Raw genomic sequence first — 17,148 nt, forward strand, 5'->3', positions numbered from 1 at the left:
GTTTATGGTAATACTACGGCTCAAACACCACAAGGTGGCAGCACACTGCTGTTTGTCACCAGCTCTGCCAAGTAACCCATCAGTGATAATGTCAACACAGTGCAGGTCTTTGTGCATGCTTTGGATTTATGTACCATGAACAACAAAAAACAATGACTGTAAAATATAACCGAGAGTCTCATTGTGGCCTTGCAATTGTTCAGGCCAGTCAGTAAGGATCGAAGGGCAGCTATTTGAATCGGTGAGGTCTGTGCCGTTGTAGAAGGATTTGATAAGCCTCATGGATCTTCACGAACATTGCTTCAGCATCCTTGCTGGGGTTGTGGTCTGGATGCCATGTCTTAGCCAGGTCTCTGTAGCTGCGAGTTATCTCTTCAAGAGAGGCCTCTAGATCCAGCGACAATACCTGCAACACATACAACGAGACACCGAGACACAGTTTGACAATGCCAAAGCAATGATTTTACTGACTAATGTACAGTATACACCTCAAAGTATAACCAGCTTAACTGTCCACATGTATAGCACTTATGACACTGCTCACCTGCAATGCTTCTTTTTCTCTCTCAGTGTACTCTTTGAGCAGTATTTCCAGAACCTTCCTCCAAGCCTCTTCATAGTACCCCCCTCCAGTAAAAAAGCAAAATATCCGATATGGCATTAAAAGAATGTACTCCAACACACTTCTGAGCCAAGGCAGAAACCAGAAAACATCCAGAAGCGCTGCTATACAGTCAGACATGTAGTACAATGTGGCTGTGGTGTTATGGAAAATACAGTAACCCAGAGGTGCAGAGAAGGCCAGCCAGGCCAGACCAAGCTTATAAAGCCGTGGACCTGTACAAAAGACAGAAATAAATGTCATGTTACTAAAAAACTGAGCGTGAAGCAATGTTTTCTAAGTATGATACTGTCATATTTGTGAGATCAGCTAACCTAGTTCCTGTTTGCTTTCAGGTGTCCGTGGAGGTTTGAACTTGCGGTGCTGTGCTGCAGTGACACTGGCGGCCAAGCTTAAAGGGAGAGGTGATAAGGTGCTGCCATAGAATAATGGGGAAGTTATAAGACAAGTAGTCAAAGTTTTTTGGAGATCTGAGGTCTGCTGGCCCACACTGGACACTAAATGTACCCCTGCACCCACACATAAAGGCAGAACAATCAAGTAGAAGAAACTTAGGGAGTTCAGTCCAACCAGAGCCACGGTGCCAAAGTAGATTCCCACACACACCTGTCCAGCAAATCTGACAGGGCCTACAGGTGGCTGGACCACGGTGGGGGGTCTTTTTCTCTCTCTCTCTCCATCTTGATTGGCCTCACTCACATATGCAGGAATACGTATGACCTCTCTGACCCAGCCAAACCCAAATCCTCCCAAGGTTAGCATCCACAACAAAGCATGGCTGTCTCTTCCTAAATATAAATGATGAAGGCCCAAAGGTCCACCTACTGCCCACAAGGCATAGGCTACCATTACACTTTTTACCATCCTTTTTACTCAGTGGGTCAGTCCTTGTACACGCGAATATTAGTCATCCCTGATGAATACCTGCAGTAAGGGAACAGAAAAGTTTACTCTGCAAGTCAAAACTATGACAATTAGCTCTTGACAAATATATAGTCTACAAATATTCTTTATATTTTCAAGATGAACCAGTGTAGCTGTCAGTGTCTACATTATTTTATTCTGTTGAAATTCCAGGATATATTGTTTATCATTATGTTATTTTGTCCTTTATATTTTAAAAAATAAAGACAAATATATTTTGATGTCTTTGTTATGCGATAAACTGCTGATTGCTATTTTTCCAATTCTACATTATGCTTTTCATCACATGTTTTATCACATCACACATTTTGATCACTTTTCACTTTTTCTGTGTTATTCTTTTCAGTAGCTTTTCTCTATAATCTGTGTGCTGCTGGTATCTTTGCCAGTGAGCTTAAAGGGACTCTTGATCTCCGTTTCCTGGTTAAATAATACATTATATAAGAGGGATTTATCTCAGCTTATGATGGACATTGTCATTTAAGTCACACAAACATAACTTTCTATGTTGTTACATGTGTTTTTGAGAGAAATCATGTCACATGTTGTAGGCTACAAAAAGTCAGACATTAAAATGGCATTTACCAACCTTTCGCTTTACGAGAATCCACAGCTAATCCAAAGGCTGTGTAAAACTGACAGTTCAACTGATTTACATTTTAAATACATTTAAGACCTAAATGACTAACTATAACTAAGTTACTTACACAATTTCACTCCTTTCCAGTCTTTTCCGTAGCTGAAGTTCGTGTATATTGTTGCAACAGCTGGACTTTGGACAATGAAATTACGCTGCACACAGTGCTCATCAAGTTTTAGTCCCCTGGATCATCTGCACTGAATAACAAAGTAGTACTTACTGTACTACTTTGTCATTCAGTGCAGAGACAGTCTAAAAGAGACATTTGTAAATGATTTGATGTAAATGCTTCAAAGAGGGCCTTGATATGTTGTGTAAATCTTTTAAAGAAGAATGTATTGCAAACACATCAGATCTAACTATACACAAAGTTAACAACATTAAATCCAAAATGAAATCTCATCCTCATTCCTGTGTGCGACAGCTATGATCAAAAATCTAAATCTCAAACACATTCCCTTATAATGATAATTATGGACGGAGGGAGCGTTCTTTATTTTTTACAGTACAGTGCAGTAATTAAAACTAACAACACCACAATGTAAACATAGCCTTCTCCTTTAGAAGTCAAACTCTTGCACTGAACATTTTACTTTAAAGTATTAAGTATAATGAAGAAGATGTACTTGAAGCATGAAAAGTAAAAGTACTCATGAGGCAGGAAGAATGGCCTGGTTTTAATGTGGCTTACTGTGGGGTAATTTAATTCCACAGTGTGCAAACAGGTTTTAAAAATCCTAAAGTGCAAAGTAGGTCCTAACTCGTAACTGTATGTGTCATATAAATGTACAGGATTCCATATTACCTCACAATTGATTTCTTTCCACCACTGAGAAAAACAGACGTGGGCTTTAAAGCAGAAAATGATAAGAAAAAAGTGTGCATCTCTAACAGATGTAATTATTCGTGTATTCATTCCCCATTATTGAGTGAAGATGACGCCTAACTATTCGGTTAATCACAGTGGCGACTGCCAGCTACCTGTGGAGCTCCCTCCCACGCTGTCTGTCGTCTCTGTAGCCCCGCCCCCTGACGCCCCCTCCCTGTTTGTTTTCTGTCAGAGCTCGGTGTAGCAGGGGGCTAGCTCAGCCGTTTAAACGCTGCCGGCTAACCAGCCGCACACCCGCAGCATTCACGAGAAGATGCTCCGTGTTTTAAATTTTTAACCATTTTCTCCCCTCCAGCGCTTTTAAGCCTGAGGATACTGTAATGCTTTTCGGAGAATGGAAACGGACGACGTGTCGGTTAGAGAGCAACTTTTCCACAACCGCGTCCGGGAGACCATCGTAAGTAGCGCTGGGCTAACAGCAACAGTCGGTTAATATGCATATGAGGGTCGCCTCTGACAGTATAACCAGCTGCCTAATCAGTACCAGAGAGCCACGTCGTTTAACTGTTGTTTGGCGTGACTCACCGATTGTTCAGCTCTCAAATGTAACTTGTGAGAGTCTCATATTTCAACATCAAACAACAGCAACTGTGACACTAACTTTAATGCGACTTTGAGGTTATGTTCGCCTGTTCTGGTAACTTCAGGGTTAGTTACCGGTGTCTCAACCTCTGGACACACTTTAATTATTGCAGGATGCAGCTGGTCATTAGGTAACAAGCTAGCGGTGTGACACAGGAACATCAAGGAGCCTGCAACATCTCAGGCTTTTCCGTTGAGTTTGCAATGACCCGAGCCTCCTGTGAGATCTTCTTTTATCTGTGCGCCATGGTACTAACGCTATACAGTTAATGATGCATTTGGGTTCTGCTGTTCTTTCCCAGTGACGGACACCGTTTTGTGGTGCAACAGCAAACAGCCTGTTGAACTTCAGACTTGCCATAAAGATCAGATCAGTTACAGCAAGGCACACTGATACTTACCTTTAACCCTACGATGTACAATCAGATGTGATAGGCACTTCATTTCCTGTGAGTGAAGATGTTGTTCATACCGTGTACCAATAAGTTCAAAAGAAAATGTCTTTTCTGCTCCACATTTTAAATTTAGTGGTTAACTTATAAGTTTGTCCTGGTTTGCTCTATGGATCAAGTATGGATCAGGCCAGCAATGAGTGTACATTTGTTGTATTGTATAGTATCAAAATGTATGATCTCCTACAGAGATCTGTCACAGCCATTGTATTTAGGTGTCTCAGTTTTGGGGCAATGATATTTAATTGGACACTTTATTGGTATCAGCGGTGTTGTTAGTTATATCTTTGCTTTTCCTGTCATGACAAGATAAAATGTCTGAAGTGAAAAAGTTTGGCAATGTCACATAATGCTTTTGGCAGGAGAGATATTTACTTTCAGCTGAATAGCAACACACAGAATTAACCTTAAGCTAGCAACAAATGAGGTGCTCATATTTATTCTAATGCCCTTGTTTGTGTCATTGTCCCTTTCACCTAAAGACCTAATGCTATTAGTCAGCACCCCCCTTCTTAAGCCACTGGCTGGCCTCAAGTCTCCAGCTTACTATCTCATCACATTGCTGCCTCTCAGGCTGGTCAGTTGCTCCTGCATCTCTGGTTATTAATGGCTTTAGGCCAAGCTTATCATTGATCAGCTCAGTCTGAATAGAAGAAAATGTGTCAGCAGTGTAATCTCAGTTGTGGCAATTCACATAGCAAGACCCCATTTTCTAAAGGCTCAATATATTGAAGGACCATACATACTGTAGATAGATAAAGCAAAGACAACATGAGAAGGAGTACCATAAACGGTGTGTTTCTGAATATTACGTTTTTAACTTGAGTCATTTCAGTGCGGAACACTGGTATATTCAATAGCATCTTGTAACATCAATCATCTTTTGGAAAAAGATATTCATGATTACTGATCTATAAGATGCAAACACTCTTAAGCACTCTTATTTTTCTTGTTTAGTCTGGCCAAATGGAAACTTCACATTGCGAATGTGAGGCTCTGTGGCCAGAGCAGCACCTGCAATAATCTCTCAGTTCCTCAGAAGACCGGAAGGCTCATTTGCATAATAACAGCACTCAGTGGATTATGTTGTTGGGCCACAGACAAATTATAAAAATTCTGTTCTTGACTAGCAGGGAGTAAAGTACGGAATTTATGTGAAATGTTGACTTTATACCACTTTTAGGCAGAAGCCTCACAGCAGCAGCACCAGTTAGTGCTTGATTCCCGCAAGTCAACCAGGTAACGAACAGCTAATACTGATCGTCATAATATTATTAGGAAACAAAATATCAAGTAAACATCCTGTTCAAAAATACTTTATTAATGGCATCAATTTTACATTGATGAAAAAGCTAAATAAGAAGCAAATAAGTGGGAACGTTTGATCGCAGCCAAATGTTTTTAGTCTTCACTTGAGCTGATGCAGCATTGTAAATCTTCTCAGATGAGATCATCTGGCAAGTACAACAAGTGTAGATGAAAGAAATGTGAGACAGTATAAACATTGGAGCCAGGAGCACACACACCCATAATCTACAACCTGAGCCCAGAGGGATCAAGAAGGATCAATGATCAGTAGAGTAAAAGGTCACGATAAGTAGAGAAATGCACTCCCAGCATCAGCACGTCAAGTCATCCTGTGTGAAGTTTGAGTACTTTGTTATCCATGAAAGACATGGTTAAGCTTAATTAGAACATTTAACAGTCCGCTTCTAATGTGTGCTTCTTAGGAATGGCTTCCTGTAGGGCTTTTGAGGGAAGGCAGAGAGACACAACTGATCAGTAAATTTGTTTGAGTGTCGAATCAAATATGCTTCTGACTTTGTTGTTTGTTTTTATTTTTTAAGGAGATGCCGTATCGTGGCTTTGTTTGGAGGGGGCGGGGGTGCAAAGCACATTTTCACTGCTGTCATTCAATTTCTGTTCTCAGCACACGGTTACCTAACTGGATTTTCAGCTGCTGCTTCTCTGAAATCTTATTTCACTGAATTATCAAACATGTTGGATGACACATGATGACTCATTAAAATGATCAAAACTCCTGACAGAACATGCTGTAGCTGCCCACCTTCTTTCAGATTAGGATGGCTTTGCCTGTGCAACATTTTAAGTTATTTCTGGCTGTAGAATAAATCTTGAATAGGTCTTGCCAAATCTGGCCTCTTACTTGTAAACAAAGGCCAGCATGCTTTGCCTGGTCATGCTTAGCTGGACAAGAGTCTATGAGCCCCTGAAAAACCAAAAAAAACCCCCAAAACACTATGAGGGGGTCCACTTGACATTTTGCAGGGATGTGCTGTGCTACTGCCAACCTCCTGCTCCATTGAACTATTGGAACTACAACCTTAGAAAAGATGTAAAAACATTTGAGCTCCGTTGTTTGTTCCTTAAAACAGCACACTGATGTTTGGATTACTGTGTGAATTTTAAAATGCTCTGAGTAAACTGTGAGCCCTGGGACTTTGTTTGCAACACAAAGATCTCCTTCTGAATGCTGAATTCCTTTAAACTCTCTTTCTCCAAGGCCCTTTATGTGCTGCCAGCTCTCAACATTGCCAATCAGCATGTGTTGCAGAAATCGTGGGCAAAAAGGTCAATTTTCTGCCCCTCGATCTTTTTCCCACCCAATACCTACTGTTGCTCCCTGCTTTTCTTTTTGTTGAATTAACCATAGCAAGTTCCCTGCCAAATTAGACGACATTACTGGACAATTTGCAGACTGAGCTGATTAGTTATGTACAGTCCTTTGTTTGTGTAAAGTAGCTAGTCCATGATCATTGCCACTTACACAGTAAAACACTGTGTATTTCTCAACTGATATAGTTTTGTATTGGTTTTCTAGCCTTATGTGACAGTGTAAGACATAATGCAGTCCTGATAGCTAGGTCCAAGGTGAGTGTCAAGACATATTTGAATTTTTAATTGGCTTGGCAAATTTTGGCACTTAGCAGCTACCACTGGTGTACAGTGTTAGAAAAACTATAAAGCAGACACACCAGGTTTCTTATATCAATAGCTGAACTTTTCATTTGGTACATCTGGTTAACATTGATCTGCACGGATGCTTGTGTATTGTTGTTGATTTTTCTTTTATTAGATTATGTTTCCTCTCTTAAAATGGGTCAACATCTTGCACCTCCTGGAACCATATAGGAGGAGGAGGGGTGTATGATCACATCCCAACCAATTTTGTTATCTTACCATATGTCCCAGTTATCCACCTTTAAAAAGCCCTTTTGTTTTGAATTTAGACGAGAAGAAGCTATCGTTCTGGGACTTTTCTTTTTATCATTCACAGTACATGTATTGTACTGTACTATTGTAACATGACATTTATGGAAACCTGATCTTTAAACTGAGTTAACTTGATATTGTGATGAACTCATTATCCGTGTGTTTGCATCCTTTTTAAGAAACTGGTTTTGCACCCTGAAGTATGTTGCAACATTGCTGTCATTCTCCAGAGAGCCTTTCACTCTTTGTTTGTTACTGTTGTTAACTTGGGGACAAACTTGTGCGTGCAGCACATTTACCAGCTGTCCCCACTGGGCTTGCTCTGTGCTGCCATGTGCAAATGTTTTGGTCAATGCCCCTGTTGGTCCTGCATCATTTCATTCATTTGTATGGCTTTGTATTTCAACTGGCTAATGGATTGATAAGAAATTTATTACAGACAACAGGGAATGTATCCTGATCGTGCTGGTGACTATGTGAATTTTCAGTCCCAACAGCGGGGCAGAATTTGTCATAGGACCAACATTAAGCTTCATAACAAGACACCTGTAACAAATGAATTCCTTCCAGCCTCAGCTGTACTGTAGCATGCTACTCTAGCATGCCATGTAATTTGAAATGGAAGGGTGTGATGGGAAAAGACACCCCTGGGTATTCAAACGAGCACAACCGACAGACTGACTTGATTAGTTGATGGTTGACAAAGTAGTTTCTGGTGCGAAATGCATCATGGGGCAGCAGTCTTTGCTAGAGACTTGAAGTTTAGACACTTTTGAGGTCCAGGAGTTGTCAGATTCAAACACTCACATTGTTAGTTTTAATTACCACCCTGTCCAGGAATGTTTCTATTCATAGCACCTAGTATGCTGTGGCAACTTGTCATTGTTTTGTCGGTGTTATCATTGTACACAGATGTGTTTTGGATGGATGTCCCTTCCACACAGCTTAGACATTTAAATATTCATTTCAGTGTGTGTCTGACCAGTGACTAGGTGTCCGTATAATGCAAGGTCTGGAGTGGAGGTTGCTGGTGGTTATACATTATAATTATATAACATACACATGTTGTTCTTCTCATTATAATAGCCTACTTAGGTTGAAATGTTAAGAGCTTTTTCAGACAACAGATTGCTGAGTTTAGCCTATATTTTCAGTAGATTTAGTGTTAAGTCAGACAATGACCTACAGGCATTGTGTGTGTGTGTGTGTGTGTGTGTGTGTGTGTGTGTGTGTGTGTGTGTGTGTGTGTGTGTGGGGGGGGGGGGGGGGGGGGGGGGGGGGGCGCCACTGGTATTAATCCTTGTTTCTTGTATTTCGCTTAATCCTTCCCAGTTTATCACTGTCACCCATTTCACTCTTTGCTGGAATAAAGTGGTACTCTTCAGACTCCATCTGTCTCTCTTGGCCTTGGCAAAATGTTCAGTGCATGTAGCAATGCATAGCCTGTTTTTACTGTTTATCTGCACAAAAAAACCCCAAAAAACAATGAGGAACGATGTGTTACTCATCCATCGTAATGGACAGAACATGACAGTTTGTTTACAAGGTTGCACTTTTTCACTTGATTAACCAAGTTCTCAAACTGTGCAAGATGAAAATTTACAGAGCTCTTTTCTGTGTCTCCTGCAGATCTGCGTACTCCTGTTCACATGTCTTTACATCGTATCCTACCTCATACTTACCCACTTCAAGAAGACTGCCGACTTTGTCACAGGTGAGTCTTAAAAACCACAGTCCTCCAAGAATTTAATGAGTGCATCCCATAAAGACTGCTTTGCGAGATGGATTGTTATCAGAGGTTTATGGAGAAGTGCCGGGAGGGGAATTGGTGGTGTTGACAAGTGTGATGATTACATCAGCGTTTTGTGATTTTTTTTTCTTTTTTTTTTTTTTTTTCCCGCAGAGTATGTGCCACTCTTTTCAAGAAAACACAGGTGTTTTTCAGACATTAGCCATTCTAGTTTTTGTAAATGGTCCCTTATTCCATGGTTATCTCCCACCTTGACTACTGCAATGCCCTTCTGACGGGCCTCCCGGCACATGCAGTCAAACCTTTACAGATGATCCAGAACGCGGCAGCGCATCTGGCTTTTAATGAACCTAAATGGGCTCATGTCACTCCATTACTCGTCCAGCTACACTGGTTACCTGTGGTTGCCGGAATCAAATTCAAGTCACTAACGCTAGCTTACAGAGTGACTTCGGGGTCTGCACCCAGGTACCTGAGTGTTCTCATTCAGGCTTACAACCCTTCTCGGTCTCTACGTCGTCTGGCTCTGCCATCCCTTCACACAAGGCACTCCCAAGCCAGACTTTTCTCTCATCTCTTCCGACTTCTCCTTTCTCTTGTAACAACCCTAACCTTCTAACACCCCTTCACTCTTTCATGTCCTCCTGCTTTCCACTCTTGCTCTTCTACTTAAGCACTTTTAATTATGTTATTGCTTTAGTCTAATTCTGTTGTACTGAAACTTGTTGTTGCTCATTCTGTAAGTCGCTTTGGATAAAAGCGTCTGCTAAATGAAGGGTAATGTAATAATTCAAAGTTGGTGGAGGGGTAGATGGATGCAGGAGGCAACAGGGTATCCTTTTAGCTTTACGTGAAGTTTCACTGGGAGGGTTTACACCCTGCTAGGACTGCGGATTTCAACCCTAGAATGCAGACCTTTACTGGACCAGTCCAGAGGTGCAGAATGCATGTTATGTAACATGTAACCACCTCTTCACGCAGTATCCCTGTGGATCAGGAGGTGGAGGGTCACTGAAGAATGTTGCCACAAGATAAACAGAGTTGTGTTTTCGCGTTGTAGCTTGACCTCTGTTTAGACTGATGGCTGTTCATCCACACATTGTAGATGACAACCATTTGCATAAGTGCAACATACATCATGTGCTTGAATCCACAGTGTGTTCTATGCTATTAAAAAACAAAACAAAAAAATGCTTAAAGTTCTACTTTGTGAATGGACTGACAGTTACATAATGAATCCAATAACTGGCCACTATTGAAAGCAGATGTAAGATGTCCAACTAGTCAGGTCTCCGTGCTTCGCTGCTTCTGGGATGGATTGGAAGCTGGTACATGGCCAACTCTTTTTTTTTTTTTTTTTCTTCTCCCCTCCCTTTTTCTGGGTGGGGGTGACCTGCTATGCATTACTCTGTTGTTGTAAACCTTGTCTGTATAGCAACAACAGCAGAACAGTTGTGCCCTGTAGCTAAATGACAATTGCGCAATACCACTCAGCAGGTTTGTTTTTGTCATTAATGAGCCAAGAACTGGTTTTTGGTCCTCAAGCTGTACCTCAGCATGAAACAGCTGTGCCAACTTTTGCACAGGAGGAAGTTACAGTATCATGTACTGTGGTGGAGAGCTATAGCATGTTGTATGATACTGCCCAGGATTTTGAGAGTTTTACAGAATGGTTTTGGTTAAAAGAGACCCTTTGATGTTGTTAGTACTTCACTCTTTGCAATTTCCTACCCATATGTAATTCCGTTTCCGAGCCTGGTCTTGTTTGAACAGAATGTTCCTGACTTGCTCAATCCCCAGACCCCTCCCCACTCCAAGGCCGGGAAGGCTTTTTTTTTCATCCACATATTTGCTTCTTCTGTTTTCAGATTTCCTGTCTATATCTATCTATCTATATGCAGTGTACACAAACACCCATACTGTCCCTGACAGCTTTTACCTTATGACAACACAGACCTGATATCAGTTAGACACTTAATCTGAGTCTGGTCAGAATGACGTGTTAGATAATCTATAAGAATCACTTCTTATAGATGTAATACTGCATTTTTTCCCTACTCTGTTTCAGATGATATTGAAGATGCCACCGTCAACAAGATTGCGTAAGTGAAAACCTCTAATGATTAACTGTCCCACAGCAATCTGTTCTCACTCTGTCAGCATGAATGGTTGAGCACATACCTTTAGTCAATGTGACATGTGTAGCGGCCTGAGGCCAGCAGGCTGGACATTTATTGCACTATCTTGTGTGCGCCTGTGTTATGTAGTTGTTGGTTGGGATGGAGGGGGAGGGGGAGGGGGGTCACGTCAGTGTCACTCTGCCCTTTGTCCCTACACGCTGGCACTGCTGGCATTACCTTATCCTGTACCTTTCAACCAGGCTGTGCTGTTCAGCTAAACACATGTGACTTCACTGATGGCTTCTCTTTCTCTCCCTTCCCAGGCTGTGGTTGTGTACGTTCGCTCTGTCTGTTGCAGTGTGCGCTGTGCTCCTTCTTCCCATCTCCATTCTGTCCAATGAGGTGCTGCTTATGTTCCCACAAAGCTACTACATGCAGTGGCTCAATGGATCTCTTATTCACGGTACATTTTTATTGTTATTATTAGTCCACAACACCAAAAAAGTTGCCTTCTTTTAAAACCTGTCAAACAACAGCGGATATTGCATCCTGAAACTGGATCAGATTTAATGAGTATCAGTGATAATAAGCTCCTAATCAATACACTACAGGCCTGTGCTCAAACAGATCATTATTATTGATAGGGTGGCTGTGTGCTTTATTTATTTTAATAGTCCAGCTCTGTGAAGTAAAAGTAAAGTAAACCAGGTGCTGTTTCATGTGAGAAGCATTTTACAATAATCTCAGCTTTTCACAGTTTAAATTCCTTTTTAACTGTAGCACAATCTTGTTAATTAGTACATGTGACTTGGTGGCTCATCTCGTCATTCAGCACTGCACTGCAGGATGATACCTCACGGTGGTTGACAGTGGTACTGCCAAGATGCTTCACTGCAGTTTTAACTCTTACGAATGTTTGCACTAAAAACATTTGGAACAACCCTCTGCCTCTCTTGTCAGGCTTGTGGAACCTAGTTTTCCTTTTCTCCAATTTGTCCCTGGTCTTCCTCATGCCCTTTGCCTACTTCTTCACGGAGTCAGAGGGATTTGCAGGGTCAAAAAAGGTATCCAGTTTTAGCATTGCCTCACAAATGGTGTAAATTGACATCATCTGTGTGTGTGAACCTGTTAATCGGTGTTGTTTGCGCAGGGGGTCATGGCACGAGTGTATGAAGCGGTAGTGCTACTGTTGCTGCTGGCTCTGCTTGTGCTGGGCATTGTGTGGGTTGCATCAGCCCTCCTCCACGACAACATAGCCAGGAAGAGCCTCTATGGTGAGTCGTGTGCTTTATAGATGCCTCAGTGACAACTGATTTTAGCGTTTTTATTGTAGTTGTTTATGCTCTCTTCCTCTGAATTTCAGACCTGTGGGAGTATTACATTCCCTACTTGTACTCGGGCATCTCTCTGTTTGGAGTGTTGCTGCTTTTGTGTAAGTCTTATCTGCATCACAATGACTTAACCAGCCAAAAAGTCCAGTGTATGTCACTTGCATATCATGCGGGTGTTTCTCTTTTCAGTGTGCACTCCCTTTGGGTTATCCCGAATGTTCAGTGTAACTGGCAGCCTATTGGTCAAACCGCGGGTGAGTAACAGTGACTAGAATAAAATATATCCCACTTCCCATAGAACAGCCTTTCACAATTATGGCTTGTGGCTGTGTGCTGTCGTTTTCGAATTGATTGATGCCTCTTTTCCCCCTCAGCTGTTGGAAGATGTAGAAGATACTTTGAGCTGCACCATGTTTGAGGAAGACTCGCTCTCCAGGAAAATGAACTGTGAGTGCATCACCGTGAACACACTCCTTTGCTATTTTCTGGTGATTCAATTTAAAGCTGGCTGATTGATTTTTTTTTTTTTTTTTTTTTTAAATCTCTATTGTGTGTTGTTGTCTGATTGAAGCTGGCAGGACGTCATGCTGGGTCAAGCTGAACACGGAGGCGATGAAAAAAGAGTACCAAACAGTTCGGAGCAAGCGCATCGCCCTGGGTAAGATTCACTGAACAGGCTGCTGGGCTTCTTTCACTGTGATTATACTGTATAGTCATTTGTTTTGCTTTTGTCTTTTTTTTTTCTTCTTAATTTCCCCACAGAAATGCGTAGAAAAGCATCTCCGTGGCAGAGAAACTTGGGCTATCCCCTGGCCATGCTTGTGCTCCTTGCACTGACGGTACTTTGCTGTTTTTATCAATATATTCTCATCTGTTCTGGCTGTCTTAATAGTTGTGTAATGACTGGCCATGCCTCCTCAGGTGATGTGTGTACTGATGGTCTGTTTCAATGTGTTGGAGTTGCTCCTGGATGAGACGGCTATGCCCAGAGGAATGGAGGTGAGGATTTAGCCAGAAAGAACTTTGTTGTCTGGCCACAGCCAGTCATCTGCATTCCCTGATGATTGTTATTTTTGTGGGTTTTAGGACCCTCACTTGGGGATGGTCTCGTTCTCCATGTTCGGCTCACTGGGCGCTGCAGTTCAAGTGGTCCTTATCCTGTATCCTTAACATTCACCATTGAGTGTGTGTGCCCATAGAATTAACTCGTCCAGGGTGACCAGGGTGTGATGTTGACACATTCTGTTAGTCATGCATTTAGAAAAATCTTATATCTTAATTATTTCATTTCTAAATGTTATTAGCAGTTTCTGTGGGTGGATTAGTCTACTTTCCCATGTTATCCTTAAAATAAATTTCAGCTATCTGATGGTGTCCTCAGTGGTGGGCTTCTATAGCTCTCCTCTCTTCACTGGCCTCTTGCCTCGTGCAAAGGACACCAACCTCACACAGGTATCAGTTTTCGACTTCATCCTTAAGTCTTACTATTTTGCTTGTAAAGCTATTTATGGATCGCCTCCCTCTCTCGAACCCTTCATGGGTTCATGCATGATTTTTATTGTCTGCTCCGTTGACCTTATTTTCTTGTTTCCATTTCAGATCATTGGAAACTGCGTGTCACTGCTTATCCTCAGCTCAGCACTACCAGTCTTTTCACGCACACTCGGTAAGGACATAACATAAATGACAAATTTATGAAAGACTCCAGCCATGTCCTAATTCCACACAATGCACTAATTATTAGCAGGTTTTTGAGTAGGTAGTAGATAGTGTTCACAGTACAAAAGATGAAGTTACTAAAGTTAATGAAGTTAATAAAGAGTCTGCTCTTTTTCTATGAAGCTTCATGGGCTTCATATTTCGTGTGAAAAGAGTATACCTTGACAGCTGGTACCTCGCAGATGATGTGTACAGTTGGTATTCAACTGGGACACGGCAATCTGTTAAGTGTTGTCAAGGAGCAGCTCTGTGAACATTTTACTGGAGGTTTTAGTAATGGCCACAAGAGGGCGATTGTATGCCATGAATACTGTAGCTGCAGGTGAGCCCTGACTTTGGCAATTCATTCACAAGGAAAACATGTGCTTTTGCTTCCGTCAGGGATCACGCGCTTTGATCTTCTAGGAGACTTTGGTCGGTATAACTGGCTTGGGAACTTCTACATTGTCTTTTTGTACAACATGCTGTTTGCTGGTCTCACCTCTGCCTCCCTGATCAAGACGGTCACCTGGGCAGTACAGAGAGAGCTCATACGTGCCTTTGGTCAGTCTACATTCATTTTAATCTTGGATACATGTATTTTTGTGTCTGTGGGATAGTGTTTTACTGAAATTCATTGCACTTCGGGTAGCTGTGTCATAAGTTTCCCCACCTTTGGCCTCATTTCCCTATGGGCTGGTCTCTCTTCCTCAGATAGAAAGAATACAATTCTTTCAGGAAAGTGTAAAGGGACAAGAGGAGATTCAGGTCCCCTTGGGGACCTTCAGGCACACCGCCCTAGACCCCTTGCAGCACACACGCCCTCTACCCCTCCGCCCAACACAAACAAGAACATGGACACGCCAAACACACACATACACGCAATCCCCTTCCTCACAGCACAGATAGCATCTCTGCACCGTGGCAGCTCTCCTGCACTTTTCCCTATGCCTCCCAACTCACTTTTGTTCTGTGATTAATAGACTTTCATTTCACCTAAATCATTATTTTTCTTAGCTTTGCAAGTTTAAATTCTCCACCTTGTGGTTATGCAAGATCTTACAGTCCCTTTTCTTTCTCTTTTTTTTTTTTGCAGGTCTCCACAAACTGCCTTTAACTGTGTCACGCTCCACTGTCCCCTTCAGACTCCTCCTGGCCAGTGGACTGTCCAAAATCCAGTGACTTTCCTCCCTCACTGCTGCCTTTCCTGACCTTTTAGAAACTGAGCCACTTCAAATGAGCACCCGCTGGATTAAAAGCTTTTGCAATTCAGTTACTGTGCCTGTTGATACATGGCTCGGGTCGCCCAGTGTGAAGAGACTGGAGGAGTTGATGAGTCTCTGTGCACTTTCTCACGTTGGAGCTCTGTTTGAAGCTGTGTCATGACCAGTGTATCAGGGCCCGGTTTTATGCAGTTACTTGACTGCAAGGACAAGCACTGGTAAGAGTGGTTAGCTAAGTCATGCTGCAACTGTAACAAGGGGAATAGGAATTTAAGCCATATTGGCAATCCTATCAATAGTGCCATCGTGGACAATCAACCTGCTCCACAAATCCTGATGCCTGATGAGAAGTGGATAGCTGTTGCTCTGTTGACACATGTGAAAGTCAGCAGAGTTATTTTGAAATATCACATTGTAATTGTGACATAATTTCCTTTTCCTGCTCCAGGTCAATTGAGCGCTCTCTCTTTCTCCATGGCTTCCCCACACTTTCCTCTCTTAGGTTGTATCACTATTTTAAGATTGGGAATCTTACTTCCATGTGTTTAGTGGTTCAGTGTTATGGTAATTAATGAGAGGAAGTTGGTATTGGAGCAAAGAGGACGCAGACTACCTTGTCTATCTATGGATCTGCAGGTTACACAGGGAATATGAGAATGAGGTAAATGTCTGAGAGTTGGAGCTCTTTTTACTCGAATTAAGGGCACTTTCTGTGGTGATCATTGAGCACGTTTTTTACTTTTGTAAAAAATGTGCTGAAGATTACTCATTTATTTACAAAGAAACTAAAAAGATTTACACTTTGTCTTATGCAAGACTGCCATAGAATGCCATATGACACTCGCTTGGAGGAACTTCTGCCTTTGACCAATCATACTGTGAATTATTAGGAATTTCTGTGGGTAAGTGCAATATTTTGTAAGCAAAAGCACACTTTTTAACTTTACCAAAAGTAACTTCTAAATTTTCTCTATGCTTTCTTTTCATTTGTTAAGCATTTTTTTCCCCATCTCATTCCTCTTTATTGGACAATGGGCCAATGGTTAGAGTAGTTTCAGAATGTTTTCAAAAAGCAAATGTGACTATCAATCCATGGAATGATTTCTGGTGTCATATTTTTTTGTGCGTTTTGATAACCTAAATTCTGTCATGTTTATCAGCTGTATCTCATTGTCCTCGATGTGTTGATGACCCTGTGTCACCGTTTGCCTTTGCTGCTGTATCAGCAGGTTATTTAGCTGTTTGTTTGACCAGCAGGGGACAGTGTCTCTCAAACCCTGCATCCAGCAGCCCTGTTTAATGAATCTTTCTCTCTCTGGTTAGTAATTATAGGTATTATGTGCCGAGCACTCTGAGGTTTACTCATTTCACTTTATCTGGGAAATTTCTTTTGGTTTTTGGGAACACAAATTTTATAATGTACTGTTTTTTTTATCAGTATTTATGGGCATTTGGGGATCTATACCTACATGTCTTTACTCTTAGGATTTTTAACAGTTGTTGAAAATGTTGATTGTGTTGCAGTTGAGACAAAAAAAATCTTTAGAGTTGTTCTCAAAGATGGAAAATAGTGTGTTCATTGTTTACTTTTGAAATCACTCTGGTCTGTCAGGTTTTCTGAGCTGAATTTTGCCTATCATTGTTTTATGAGAAGAAAGAAATAAAATTGTCCAGTGTTTTTAA

General features: G+C 41.6%; 2 protein-coding genes across 5 annotated transcripts; one reads left to right on the forward strand and one right to left on the reverse strand.

Moving 5' to 3' along the window:
- Positions 1–106: 106 nt before the first annotated feature.
- Positions 107–3,742, reverse strand: dnajc22 (DnaJ (Hsp40) homolog, subfamily C, member 22). Of its 3 annotated transcripts, none has more exons than XM_046395872.1 (5): positions 3,601–3,742; positions 2,254–2,383; positions 937–1,546; positions 545–837; positions 107–406 (listed from the first exon to the last, which is right to left on the reverse strand). In XM_046395872.1, the coding sequence occupies exons 3-5, from the start codon at positions 1,484–1,486 to the stop codon at positions 230–232; spliced, it is 1,020 nt and encodes a 339-aa protein (XP_046251828.1). In that variant the 5' UTR covers positions 1,487–1,546; positions 2,254–2,383; positions 3,601–3,742; the 3' UTR covers positions 107–229. The 3 variants fall into 3 exon arrangements, with proteins under 3 accessions (XP_046251828.1, XP_046251827.1, XP_046251829.1); XM_046395871.1 differs by lacking the exon at positions 3,601–3,742 and adding an exon at positions 2,992–3,138; XM_046395873.1 differs by lacking the exon at positions 3,601–3,742 and adding an exon at positions 2,992–3,138 and having other exon boundaries at positions 2,136–2,383.
- On the forward strand, positions 3,184–17,148 carry lmbr1l (limb development membrane protein 1-like). 2 transcript variants are annotated; one of them, XM_046395867.1, is made up of 17 exons: positions 3,189–3,472; positions 8,973–9,057; positions 11,162–11,195; positions 11,537–11,676; positions 12,174–12,277; positions 12,364–12,487; positions 12,577–12,645; positions 12,734–12,798; positions 12,919–12,991; positions 13,116–13,202; positions 13,307–13,383; positions 13,466–13,543; positions 13,631–13,704; positions 13,906–13,996; positions 14,144–14,210; positions 14,645–14,806; positions 15,339–17,148. In XM_046395867.1, exons 1-17 carry the CDS (start codon positions 3,410–3,412, stop codon positions 15,422–15,424), a joined length of 1,479 nt encoding a protein of 492 aa, XP_046251823.1. In that variant the 5' UTR covers positions 3,189–3,409; the 3' UTR covers positions 15,425–17,148. The 2 variants fall into 2 exon arrangements, with proteins under 2 accessions (XP_046251824.1, XP_046251823.1); XM_046395868.1 differs by lacking the exon at positions 14,645–14,806 and having other exon boundaries at positions 3,184–3,472.

Source organism: Scatophagus argus, chromosome 8, assembly GCF_020382885.2.
Source record: "Scatophagus argus isolate fScaArg1 chromosome 8, fScaArg1.pri, whole genome shotgun sequence".
NCBI classification, from domain to species: domain Eukaryota; kingdom Metazoa; phylum Chordata; class Actinopteri; family Scatophagidae; genus Scatophagus; species Scatophagus argus.